Below are 14,307 nucleotides of genomic sequence, written 5' to 3' on the forward strand. Positions count from 1 at the left end.
AACATCCAAAACATTGTCTAAGCGCCAATTATATGTGTTTTGGAAACAGCTCAGAGCGCACCTATGACTAAACTGAAATATATTTTTATGCAGCACGAAATACTGTGTCATATACAGCTAAAGCCAACATAGCTAAAACGCACAAATTTCTATAATTCTCCGAAATAATTCCCTTGAAGCTAAGCTTATCCCAAAGCCATGGTAAACCAACAGAGGCACTCAGCGATAGAGAATTCTAAAGAATACAACAAATATGTGTGGGGTAATGGCGTTGATTGGAATAGCAAAAATTGAGACAACTAATCAAAATGGAGAAGGGCTGAAAAATAAATGGTCACCTTCCTTCCGGTCAACCTGCACGAGAAGCGTAGTACGCATGGCGTACGGATAGTTTTTGTGTTGGCGCCGGGCCAGGGAAAGCAGGAGTTTGTTTAGTGTCGTGATCTAAAACTGTTCAGTTACAGAAAAATATATCAGCTGGTTCATGAAGGTCGACCATTTTTTTATATATTTTTGGGTGTTTGGCCGAGCTGCACCTCCTATTTGTGGTGTGCGTCTTAACGTTGTTCCACAAATGGAGAGGCCTACAGTTTCAAGCCAATTTCGAACGGCAGAGCCTTTTCCTGGCGGAAATACACTCGGAGGTTTACCATTGCCTGCCGAGGGGTGACCGCTATTAGAAAAACCGTTTTCTTAATTTTGGTATTTCCCCGAGATTCGACCCTACGTTCTCTCTCAATTTCGAATGCTAGTCATGCACCAATCCATTCGACGACGGCGGCCGCCGTAGTTAAAAAAAATATGTCTAAGGTGCCTGATAGGGGCACTAAATAGTAGAGCTTTGACAAAATATTTTGGTATAAGCTAAATATAATAAAATGGTCAATTAATTCATTCAATTAGTTAAACTTTAATCAGTTAAATCACAGTTAAAGTTAGGCTAACATTTTTCATATTTTCTCATCGCTTATAATTCAGTGGGCAGGAGCTGTGTGTACCTACTTACATACGTATGTTGGCACGCATACACGTTGACTCTATTGAGTAGCAGCAGCTGTGCAAAGACAAAAAAAGGTATGCAAGAAGCAAAATGAAAGCTATGTAATAAAAAAAAGAAATAAGAGCATGATGCCGCAGAAACGATCGTCGAAGCTGAAAAAGTAGAAATGCGGCAAAGACATGAAGCGTTGCGAGCTCAACTCCATCGAGTGCAAACGCTGAGTTGCTACGATGAGACGCGATGTGACGGTTCTGTCTATGGCTGTGTCTTGTATTGCCTGTTGCGGTTGCTTTTGCTGCTCCAGCTGCGCTGCTGTCGCTGTCGCTGTCGTTGACGCTGTTACCGACAACAATTAGCTAGCAAGTTGGCCAAAAAGCGGTCAGAGACCGACAGAAATTTTCAGTTTAACCGCGATTGCCAATCGCTTAAGACGTTTTCAAAGATTTCAATTGCATTTCGTGCGCTATTTATTTACAAGTATTTTTATTTTTTGAAAGTTCATTTGTGCTGAAGTCGGTTTTAAGTACTCGTGCTTTTATATTTTTTATACAGCTGTTGCCACTATTTCCACTGGCTTTCAGGCTTTCAAGTTCACACGTTAATAGTTAGAATCAAGTCAAATACAAAGTCCAAAGCAATAATAGTAGATGCACTTGTAATGATAGTAAACAAGTAATATTTAATTAATTAATTGTGTATGTGTAACAAATCGAAATACATTCAAAGTGTAGCAAAGAAGTTTTAGTGATTTTTGTATTTAATATTTTTAACATTTTGCTTAAATAAAATTCGTAAGATATTTGAGCTCGACAAATGAATTTGGGCGGGGATAAATCGTTCAAAATGAAAATGCGTGATGTGGAAAATGCTTTCAAATATCGGAGAATACCATACCCAAAGAGGTAAGTAATCGTCGTGCTTATCCATACTCTACATAGGCAAACTTGTGTTACAGGAAATAGGAAAATATCTGCACATAATCTGTTTCTTGAAATTTTCAAATAAATACTTACCATAAAAAAGTGCTTCCTGGTGGCCAGTTGCACAACAAAACAATTGACCAATTTTTCTCGCTCTCACCCATTCACAACCAAAACCTACTAAACTCGAATGGAAGTCGTCTTAGAAATGACGCCATGTGAGAGTTAAAAGAAGCCATAGAGTTTATAGCGAAATGGTACGCTTGTACTCCTAACATAATGACATTAAAAAAAATATATAAGAAAAACAAAAACAATATTTGAGCATTAGAAAGCACCAAAAACAAAAGCATTGAAACTAGTAAGCTGCAGGCCGGAGGAGTTGTTCCAAATTGATATCACCTAGTTTCGAATTAAATGAAAACCGGTATAAATTGTTTTAGACGCACACTTTAGCTAGCCTAATACTAAGTGTGTGTACGAGTACCAAAAGTGCCATTTTCGGGCAAATAAAGTGGAAGTTGGCTATTGAAAATAATAATAACTGGTTATCTATGTAGTGCAAATATGCGTACGTTTGAAGGCAACTACACACTTTGATCTAAAATGCGAATTGCATTTTATAAGCCTACATATGTACATATGCACATACTTATATGCATACGAGTACATAGAAACATATCCGTTTGCTTTTGTTGCAGATCTTTGCGTTACTAATTTGCAGATGGGTGAAATTTCTTCATTATAGAGTAGTTTTAATGGACTTTACGACTTTAGTTCAATTTAGTAAAGGGTATAAATGTGAGGGAAGGGCGCAGGCTTAAGACTCTGCACATGAAACACCAAATGATAGACAAAGTGTTTTTAATAGCGGTCGCTCCTCGGTACGCAATGTTAAACTTCCGAGTGTATTCCTGGCGTGAAAAAGTAGAAAACCCCAACGCAGGTGTAAGGGCAATTATATATTATACCTATATGTATATATACGCAAGTTGAGGATTATGTTGTTCGTTCCGCTCCGGATTTTCCTACTGTTTGCATGTTCATATAAAATATAGAGTAGAGCTGCCAGATTACGAACGATTTATGTAGAAGTTGCCACGATGTAGACTATACAATACCTTCTTTACCATTGTCTGGTATTATCTAGAAAAAAGGCTAAAGAGCTCGGTCGTCAATATAAGGAATTTGACGAAATTTGTTTCGAGTATGAATTGGGAGATATTAAAACTTTTCCGATAGTCAATCCGCGATCAAGGCTCTGACGCCATGGTGCAGATCCAAACTAGTCAACTACTGTAAGGAGGAGATTCAATCTCATAGGTGTGCAGGTAAAATTTCTCTGATTGACTTCGCCCCAGGACATAGGAACATAGAGGCAAATGAAATTGTTCAATGGGAATTGAACAACTTATTTCTCAGGAAAGCCTAGAAAATATGGAGCTCCATTTCTTAAAGTGGTATTTCGAAAGCCCTTTGTTCCAGTACAATAGACGGAGGGCACGCCATTCAATTTCCAAACTCGTAGCTTTATTTACCGGTCATTGGACGATCGCCATACCCGCCGAAAACTTAAGTTTACCATTTAAACCCCATTGCAGAAACTGAGAGACGTTTCAGAGAAGGAGATTGTAAGTTCTTTCTCTGTAAATGTCCGGGTTGGCAGCTAGACGATTAATGTTACTGGTTGCTCCTTTCTTTGACAGCTTGGGGCAGTGCGCCAACCTAAATCCCATCAATATTCTCTATTACATCAACAGCTCCGAGTGCCAGAGTGGTGGAATTGGTTTTTGTTGACACGGGTAATTGTACCTCCCAGCGGTATTACAAAATGTCTTGAGACAAATTGAGTCTAATAAGGGACGACCATCTAATCTAACCTACTCTATTTCAACATATGCTGACGAAATTTCGGCACATATTCAAAAGAAGGAGTTAAAGATCGATAATAAAATAGTTTTAAACTATTTTCGCAAAAATTTTATGAAGGAATAATGTATTTCTTTTAATCCAAAGTAATATATTAATTTTTACTCGAGTTATCGTGCGCATGGATGAACGGACGTATGGATGGAAAATTTGCTTCTTTATCATTCCGAGCCTTTTGGTACGAGTAAACTCGGTAAATTTGTCTATATGCAATACATTTACCTCATTTGAGCGCAAAGTTTCTGTTTGCATATTTCTCCTAGACTTCTAAGCGGCTTTAAAAATCGGCCGATATCGGTATGATATGTTCTTTGAGAAGAGAAATATTAAGTAAATCTCGCGCAGTGACTGAATAAGAGACCGTGATATCTCCTATACAAGGGTGTAGCAACTTTATGAAAATTATTTTGGCATAGACTGAACTATAACGCCTAGAAGTAGGAAATATCTAATTCTATTTCTATCTCCTTTAAAATGTCCAGTCTAAGATAAAGTGTAAATAATCCAAATTTCTAAACCCTAAATACCTCTAAAACAAGAGAAATTCAAATGCAAAATTAGAGAGATGAATTCTAAATTCTTATTACGTTCAAAAGTGTAACTTTAAGAGTCTCAACAATTGGTTTATTTATACGAGAATTCCATTTTTGTTATTATTATGATTATGCACTCACATTAAGATAAAAGCAATATGTAATACTCAGTTAAATCACATTAATTCATTGTCAAGTGAAAAGCATATGAAAAAATCTATATGTACTGAAATACTATACGTGTACATATGTATGTGTGTATGTACATACATGCGCACCCATCCATCGTTATTTGTAATTTTAAGCCACATTCAAATTGATTAGCATTACCTGCTCCCGTCATGGCTTTGCAATTTTCTCCTATGAATCACTATTTGTTTTCTTTTTTTGTGCCTAAGTAATAACTTTTCACAAAGTTGGTCTTGCTAATTTATATCCACTTAAAAAAGCACTGTAACTTTCACAAAATTTCGGGTGTCATCTATTAGAAACTAGTAAATATAATCTTTTCACTCATACTACCCCCGCATAACAGCCTAATAAGTGAATTTCGTTCAGCCAAACTTAGTTTGCAGACTAAAATAAGCTTCATTTCACGTTTATGCGCGTTTTTGCAAATATATTGTAAATATATGTATATTATTTTAGTAGTTAAAATTGTTAGTGAACGATTAAATTATTTATTCTGGTTATATAACTTACTGCATATTTAAATAAATATCTATTGATCCACTGCAAAAGTTGAATGCAACGAAAAATAATATATCGCTCGTTTGCTGGAAGAAGGTCATAACTAAAAAAAAAATTGTTTTTACGTAAGTATGCAGTAATGATCAGTAGCTCCTTGTTTATGTTGTGTGAAACATTTATGGTGAATCTATATTATCATGGTAGTATCTCATTAGATGAAAATATTTCTCTACTTCTACTTCGGAGATATAGCAAATTGAAACTTTGAGGCGATTTTTCTTGATCTATTGAGTTATGACTTTCTTCCAGCACTGACTTAAATACTTTTTTTACTTGTGCAAATATATTTTATTTTTCGAAAAGTAATTCGATGTACATATTTGTGTGCGGGTACTTCCGACTAAACTGTAGATCTATTTTATTTTATGTTTTTTTGAAATGTCAACAACTTCAACAATACTACATATAAGATCTACCGCTTTGGTTAAGATTTCACTTGGTGAAAAATTACGATATTTTACTCTTGCTTGAGAGAGCTCCATTTCTCAGATTTTCAAATGAAATATTAAACAACAAAGATATTTGCCAGTCTTTAGCAAGAGGACATCGTGCGAGGATAGAAAGCTTTAAGCAAAGAGAAAAATATTTATTCTTTTCCAATTATGAAAAAACACTGAAAAGGATATTGTTTGAAAACAATACCTTTTCAGTTCAGTGTCATTGCTAGTGAAAAATAAAACAGTTTTTCGTTAAAATCGAATGGATCTTTGCAGATAAGTTCCTACACAGTGATGTTTTTTAACATCAGTGTTGTTCCAGTGTCTGTTTTATGATTTGTACTTATAAATATGTACGTCGGCAATGCTACATACTTTTTTGTATTTTACTGAGGATCCGACGTTATTATATTGGAAGTTCACTGAAATCATATATACACCAATGTGTGTGAATTGGTACCACTTAGCGATACTGGTACTGAACTGACACGGCACTGATGTGCGTAAATAGACCTTAACATACGAGTATATAAGTATATTACTACTTTGGGGAAAAAGAAATCTATTATTTTCTCGGTAGATGGCTGCACGGGTCGATATCTAGTAAAGTATCTATTAAAGTTTGTGCTTATGTTAAGGTAACATTTCAGGCTAAGCTAATTATTTTGTTGTTTTTGTTTGTTCCTTTCAGTTGTGAGTTGTAGGGTGTTAACAATGGAAATCAACAAAGAAAAAATTAGATACATATTACAGTTTTCTTTGATAAAGCCAGGCCGCTGAAATTATGAATGGTGTTTATGGTGAAGATACTGCAACAGGTAATTAAGTGCAATTTTGGAATTGACGACCATTCTGGTATTTTTGATGTTAAAGAAAATATCGATAATGTCGAGAAAATCACAGAAATAATCGAAGTGGACCGGTATGGTAGTAGTAGTAGCATTGCCCAGGAGCAAAAGATCAATTAAGGGGTTAGGGGCAGTCAGAGGCCCGAAAAAATTATGACTTTCAATAATTTTTTTTGTTAGGTATTTGCTTTATTTTACAAAAATAAAAACATATCATTAATACATCGTGTTTTGACTTGATTTTGGCAAAATTTCAAAAAAATAATAATTGTAAAAGTTATCGCTGTTTGTGTGCAGTCCGTTTGTCCAGAAGTCCCTTGCGGTCTTGTGATGATCATCCTTGGAGATTCATCTAAAATCAATTGGACAAGAGGAATTAGTTTTATTAATAGATAATCCTGTGCCTGATCGAAGCTTTTTTTTCAAAGTTAACAATATGGTGGCCTTAGGAAATATTTTCCAGATTTTCGAGAAAAAACCGACAACTAATTGTTAAAAAAAATCGAAATTAAAAAAAAAAATACTTCGATCAGGCACGAGTTTTTTATGTTTTTCAAAAGCAGTATAAATGTTATTGAAATCTATCAAGCGGTTTTTAAGTTACAGTGAGTAACAGTTCAAAAAACATAGTTTTGAGAAAAACGCATTTAAAGTTTTGCTATCGATTTACGTAGAGTTATACGATTTATTTAATTATATACTTACACTGTGCCATCTATTCATGGTCAGTTCTTCAGCCGTCATAGCAGCTTCCAAAATATCGATTTGCTGTTGCCTACGTAGCATTCTACTTTCTCCAGTGTTATCGTTAGCGCGCTTATTTGCCATTTTTATACCTGCAGCATACATTTTTTCAGCGCATCCAAACACCCTCGGTCGATGGCGTCTCTCTATAGCTGACATCCTGCACCAAATACCTAGGAGTAATAGTGGATAATTGGCGGCTGCCGTAGCCGAATCGGTTGGTGCGTGACTACCATTCGGAATTCACAGAGAGGACGTAGGTTCGCTCACGCTGAAACACCAAAATTAAGAAAAACATTTTACTCTAATAGCGGTCGCTCCTCGGTAGACAATGGCAAACCTCCGAGTGTATTTCTGCCATGAAAAAGCTCCTCATAACAATATCTGCCGTTGGGAGTCTGGAAACTGTAGGTCCCTCCATTTGTGAAAATGCGCCAATTATACAATAGTGGACACGGAGCTATGAAATAAACTCCTCAACCTAACACCGATTGATCTCTATGCCGAAAATCGGGCTGCAAACTCAGCTCACCTCTAGAACCTTCACACATAGCTCTGTTACTGGGACTGCTACGGTCAATTCAGATTACTTATATATGGTTCCAAGTATGCGTTTGAGAAAAACTGCTAAGACCGCTATCGAAGACGATGGATGCCGCAAAGGCTTAGTTCCGGGAAGTAGCACAATCAATTTATTTACCGATGGATCAAAAATGGAAGAGAGAGTTGACACTGGGATACATTATGCGGAAATAAGCATCAAAAGGTCATTTAAACTCCCTAATTATGACGCTGTGGTTCAAGCTGAGATACTTGCTGTAAAGAAAGCAATAGGTCTTGTATGTACAGACGCAACAACTAACTGTGTAAAAAAATCATACTGTCTACTGTCCACGTGGATAAAATCATACTGTCTATCATAAAAAAATGAGAGCAAGGAAGTAATTAACAAGCTGTTCGTAACCACAGGTTTTGTGTATATTTCGTTCCGTGGCATAAAAGCATGGAGAGAAATGATATAGTGGACGGAATAGCTAAAGAAGGCGCGAGACTTGCAGAGGATCAAATGAGTCAGGTACTTAAACCCCTGCGCACAATTCAAAAGGAGCTAGAGGGGCATATGTTAAGAAAGGCGAAAGGCAGATGGCTTAGCTTATGTAAAAACGCATATGATGACAAGTATACGAAATCGGTTATATCGTTCGATAGAAGGAACTTTAGTTGGTTTACTAACAGGGCACTGCGTAGTTGCAGTGTCTCGAAAACTAGACTAGGCTACCTGTGTGCTCTCAGTTTTGAAATACTAGAGTCTATTCCTGAATCGGAGTTTGAGTGACTCCTAAAATTCGCGAACAGTAAGCGAATCTTGAATTATGTATATTTGCGTTAAAAAAAGGATTCTGATCTGGTATCACTAGAGACCAAAATAGTTCCTCCGAGGCTTCGGCCAACCCGTATAACCTTTAGGTTAGGTTAGTGCATTCTAAAAAACGGTGGTATTATAATTTTGTCGCGTCTCTTTTACTAACAATAACGTAGTAGTTTTCCTTAAGGGATTTCATTATACCAAACTCCTTTAATGCTCTGAAAATCCAGGTAGCACATCGTGTTTGCTTATCAGGCCCATGCACGCATTAAATGTGGGTTTAGGGACTTGTTCTTTACTAATTAAACTGTGTTGCAGTGCCTTTAAAGTAGATCTCTTCCAAAAGTATACACTGATGCTAAGAAATATTGTAATTCAATAATTAAAACAAGTTTTAGACTGTCGTTTTCAGCTCACGCCTTAATTTTCTTCAGGTGACTCGAAGTGGTAATTTGAGTTTTTTCCTCCAAATCATGTCTTCATCGACGAATTTTCTTCCTCAAATTCTGCATAATGGGCTTTGTGAACGATGAATTCCAGGTACTTTTTCTATAGAATATGTGATTCCGCATGAAGCATTTCCATGGAAAAGGGAAATAAATGGTGGTAAAATCGAGGTCAGATCGTCATTCCGAATACAAAAAATAATCAGTATTCTGATAATGCTTTTTTAAGACATGATGTTATATAAAAAAATTTCTGTTAGTAAATGAGTTGGTATCGAATTTTGGTTGCCAGAATTGACAATACTACGCTAACCAAAAACATTTCCTTAAATGTTTACATATTTTCATTCAACCATTCAATTTCACCGCGTAAATATTCCATGGGATTTCAGTAAAAGTCTGTTTAGATAATTAACACACCCAATTGATTAGTGGCGCTACCAATTCGAAATAGTCCCCGATAAAAGAACTGACTAAAATCAATCAATGAATCAGAGTAAAAACAACAGAAATACGGCGATTGGACGAAAGCGGCTTGAATAGCTGTGTCGCTGCAATTAAACAAAACTACTCAAAAGCTACTGAAGTGGATCAAACCACATGCCAATCGGTCAATCGAATAATGGAAAAAATACCTTTGGCCGATGAATCATAATCGTGTATTTACAAAGCCTAAACACCTCAGTCAGTTTGACACGTAAAAGAATTATTGGCTTCTTTATAATATAAATATATACTTACATATATGTGCATATGGTTCATGTCCATGGTCACGATAAATATAAATCCAAAATGCAAAACAATTTTTCAAATATATTTCCGTAAAATAAGAATACACAAAAATAAATATAATTTTTCAGCTAATTTCAAACTTAAAACGTAAATCACGTTTTATCTTTAGTATATATTAACCTTTTTTTAAATTATTATTTAAAAATTATGATAAAATACTAGACAGTCCGTGCGTACCTCCTGCTACAAAATAAGAATTATTTCGGGCTTAACCTACAATTTTCCATTGATTTATTAATTACGGTAATTTACACACAATTTCATATTTTACATACTTCTTGTTTTGGACGCGTCAAATGGCCTGTATCAGTTGGCCTAGCGCATTAACGTCTTTTTTACTTAGTCAAATCATTCAAGGTTCTTCATTACGAACCAATTTATCCTATATAAAGGATAAAAATTGTAATTTAAAATACCAATATTATATACCTTTATCACAAGTTTTCAAATTAGAGTCAACGGAAATAAGAATCGAAGGGGCACTCAAAATAAGCCACATTTGTAAATCACTCTGTTTCTGTGACATTCACCATTGCTTCATAGAACAAATTTACTTTTTTGTGAGTTCGCATCCATTTATTTTTAATATTTGGTTTTAATAAAATATGACTAAATAGAGTCACCATTCCCAATAACTAATTATATGACTGCCAAATAATGTTAATCACTACCTTATTTATTGAAGCTGGTTCCGAGGGCAGAAAAATTGAGAATAACATAAAAATCCCCTCGAGAAATATTATACTTGCCCTAACCACTATATAATCGCTTAACAATTTTTTAGACCCGCTTTAGACAAACATTCCGTCTCCAGTAGAACAATAGAAATGAATGCCAAATTCAAAACTGCATATCCGACTTGTCGGAAATCGCTGCTGCGGTAAAAAAACTTTCCAATAATGATACCGCGAGCATTGATGGCATTTCAACTGAGCTTCTTAAAGCCATGTAATGTTCTCTGCTGAAATATTGTTCCTAATTATAGCATCTGTGCGGGATGGTGTATCTTATCGTTAAGAGTAGAAAGAAGGAATTATTGTGAAGCAGGCAAAGAAAGGTGGCTTGAACGACTGTAGCAACTTGAGAGACATTGCCTCCGTCGAGTTTTTTTTTTTTTTTAATTTTGTCATATTTTAAAACAACAAAGTTTTCAAGTTTTTTTTATGAAAAATCGGTGTTTTGACTTCAAAGCGCTTTAAAAAATTTAAAAAAAAAAAAAAAAAAAAAATTCGACGTTGTTACCTGCGAAACTTTATTAGCTGATGAAATCAATTTGGTTTTTTGATTTTAGTTGATCCAGTAATGAGTTCTGAGGGACACCGCAATAAAACTTTTTTATGAGACGTCCGCGAAGATTCGCTGCCACCAACTCATTTCTTCATAAAAATCAATGAAAATTTCACACAATATTCTTTAAATATGACTTTATAATGAAGTAATTTTAAAATTTTGAATAAATCAACTGTGTCGACAAAAAAAATTTCGAAAAATATGCTTGTTTTACACCGAATTAACCATACTACCCCCTTAAGAGTGGGTGCGCAGGTTTTTGAAAACGTGGATAATTTTTACTACTTGGCGTCGTCGGAGCAGGAAGTGAGACTGACGTTGAAAGCAGAATTACCAAGGCTGAGGCACTGTTCTGTACTCTTGTACTTGGAAAATAATAACATAACTACGCATACCAAAGTGCGAATTTTCAACGCATGCGTCCAGTCTGTCCTGCTATACGACTGTATAACGGGGACGGTCATCCTTGAAAATGATCTCCACCTCTGGCGTCTGCACCTTTTCTTTCATAGAAAATATATTACATTATCGATTTTTTTTATGAAACAAAAAAAACTTTGCGCCGTCAACAAAAAACGTAAAAAATCAATGGTATTTAATATTTGCACTTTATCGTATAAAAATTTAATGAGCTGTAAAACTGCATACCAGGAAAATTTCTAAAAATTCGGGTTAAGAAGTTGAAAGTTTTGTAATTTTGCAACGGGGATAGTACGATTTAAAAGTGGTTAAGGCAAGTGACAAATAGCTTCTCATGTATTTTTATAAATTACAGTTAGTAAAAATTATGCTGTATGCCTATTAGCAAAAGGCAAAACTGCATAAGCGATTTCACACATGCAATTACAAGTTCAGCGTTTATTCGTAGATAAAATGTTCATTGAACTTCCAGCCAAGCCAGACCAATTTTTTAAATAAAAAAAATTAATTTCGAATTTCACACTACTTGTTGAGTTAGGAAAAAAACTGGTTTTCGAGTTGACCTATACCTTCATTATTCAGATTATTATTGACGATTCATCGTTCTTCTTGCTGATTGGACGACCTGTAGTTTGACCACTTAATTTATTGAACAACTATTCGTCGAGAGCATAGGTGCTTGAACCCTTCTCTTGCCAATCTTCATTGTATGTGTAAACAAATAATTATATATACGCATTTATAAGCATATACATACATAAGCATGTATATCTTCGGGTTATCTTTGTTCATCTTGCTCCTAAGCAATTTTTCATTTTTAACGCCATATTACCTGCCCTGCAGCTATTAGCAAACAAGCTAAGGGGATTGATTCGAATAGGTTCATTAACCTTTCTAAATATTTTAAGATGCTTATGAATTCATAAAGAAAGCACATTGTCTATTAGAGTAGTCTTCATTAGTTATAGGTATGTGTATCTGCGCAAATAGAAATTAATATTCACTGAACTTTTTTTGTAATGCCACAAACGAATTCGTTGTGGATACTAAGAATTGACAAAAGTATATTTACCTACTTTGAATAAAAAAGGACTGATTAAACATTTTGATTTTAAGATCGTGCAATAATACAAACCACTTGATTCTATGTTAAACTGGCCTTTCTACACCACAATAAGTAAAGCAAAAACAATCAATTAGAAAAATATTAAACAAAATTATTTTTATTAATTTTTATCTCAACCCAGTGGATAAACAATATGTTTGGCTATCCCATTTAGTTCATAGATGAAGAATTTATCCGGAGTACCACGCCTAGCAGTAACAGCTGGCCATGGAGAAAACAGAGATTTTTTAAGTTCAAACCAGCCTTATTTAAAGATTGTTCTTGGACTTTATTTTCTATCAGTAGGTATGCATAATGAAAATACGGAAAATCAGCTAATTTTCACCTTTCCAAAGAATTTAAGGACGCTTGTTTATGAAAGAAAAGTGTTCTGCATTCCGTTTTTCTATGAATTCATTAAATTATTAAAAATATTTTAAGCATCGCTTACTGCAGCTAAGGGTTACATTTAGTGATACTAACCCTTGGGAGTCAATTCTCGTTCTGTGTAAACGGGAAGTGGACAAAAGTTTAATTTTCGTTTTCACAGACACTTTTCACTCTGTCTTTTCATAAACGATTATTTTGCCATTTTCGTTTCTGTCATGATAAAAGTATTCTGCTTCCCCTCTAGCCTTGAAACTATTTATACGACGAGCTTTATTCAGAATACTTTGAGGAACCTGAGGTAGTTAGTTCGCCTACAAATATTTCAAGTCGTGATATTTTGAACATTGCAAAAAGATGACTTTTGCAAATAGTGGAGTATGCTTTCAATTATAAAATTTATTCATATCCATAACTTTTTTCCATTCGCTTTTAACAAAAACGTAAGCTACGTTTGTTTAAAACTATTGCTTAAAGGTAATTCGGTTTTAGCAAAATATTTAAGCTTGAAATAAAAATACTTCAAATAAACTCTTTCTATAATATTAATCATAAATATAAATTATACCTGGATGGCTCGTGGCTCCCAGAAAAAGTGGTCCAGTGTTCTCTTTTACTTTTATTTGCCACATTTTTCGTGCACAACTGATTTTTCGTTAATGGTTTAAGTTAATACATATATAAGTCGACACACTCTTAATAAATTGCCAACAACATGCGCGGATGTATACAAACAACTTTCATCAAGTTAAAGCAGCAACACAATGGGCTTTGATAGTGATTTTTATTAAAATTTTGTTCAAGTCAAAAAAATATATCGAATTTTCCTCAAATTATTTTCATCAAAAATTTGAACAAAATTTTTAGAAACATTTTGGGCATATAGAGTTTTGTAGCCGTGCAACTATACTCGCACTTGTACGCTTGCCTCGGACCTCCTTTTTTATTTTTCACACACAAATTGTCAGTGCAAAGAAATTTTTCATATGGAAGTACATATGTTGACGTTTATTTTTGTTTTTTCATGGAGCGCGAATCGAAAGTGTAATGAAAACGGGAGAAAAGGCTTTTAATTTCACGTTTACCCAGAACGAGAATCGACCCCCTAAGGTCAATCATCATCGCACTTCACTTAAACAAACTTCACAGCTCTCGCATTTTTTATAACTGTTTTCGATAGATTAGATTTTCGTTTTCCTGGCGTACTTCAAATTAAAAAACTGCAAAACACAGACTTCCGTCATAAAAAACGACAGTCTAGAAAATCACCCAAATGCACAGTTATTTTTTCTAAAGGAGAAGCGATATGATGGGGTAAACGTTAATAACAGAAATTTAAA

The 14,307-nt window shown here is 34.8% G+C and overlaps 1 protein-coding gene across 2 annotated transcripts in view; it reads left to right on the forward strand.

Moving 5' to 3' along the window:
* Positions 1-1,248: 1,248 nt before the first annotated feature.
* Positions 1,249-14,307, forward strand: part of LOC128862551 (heparan sulfate 2-O-sulfotransferase pipe-like) — an 86,523-nt gene continuing 73,464 nt past the window's right edge. The window contains exon 1 of one of the 2 annotated variants that reach the window (XM_054101251.1): positions 1,249-1,902. In XM_054101251.1, the coding sequence (XP_053957226.1) occupies positions 1,814-1,902 (89 nt within the window). In that variant the 5' untranslated portion in view covers positions 1,249-1,813. The remainder of the gene's footprint in view (positions 1,903-14,307) is intronic. The other variant, XM_054101250.1, reaches the window with a different exon arrangement.

The sequence above is a fragment of the Anastrepha ludens genome, chromosome 4, assembly GCF_028408465.1.
Source record: "Anastrepha ludens isolate Willacy chromosome 4, idAnaLude1.1, whole genome shotgun sequence".
NCBI classification, from domain to species: Eukaryota; Metazoa; Arthropoda; class Insecta; order Diptera; family Tephritidae; genus Anastrepha; species Anastrepha ludens.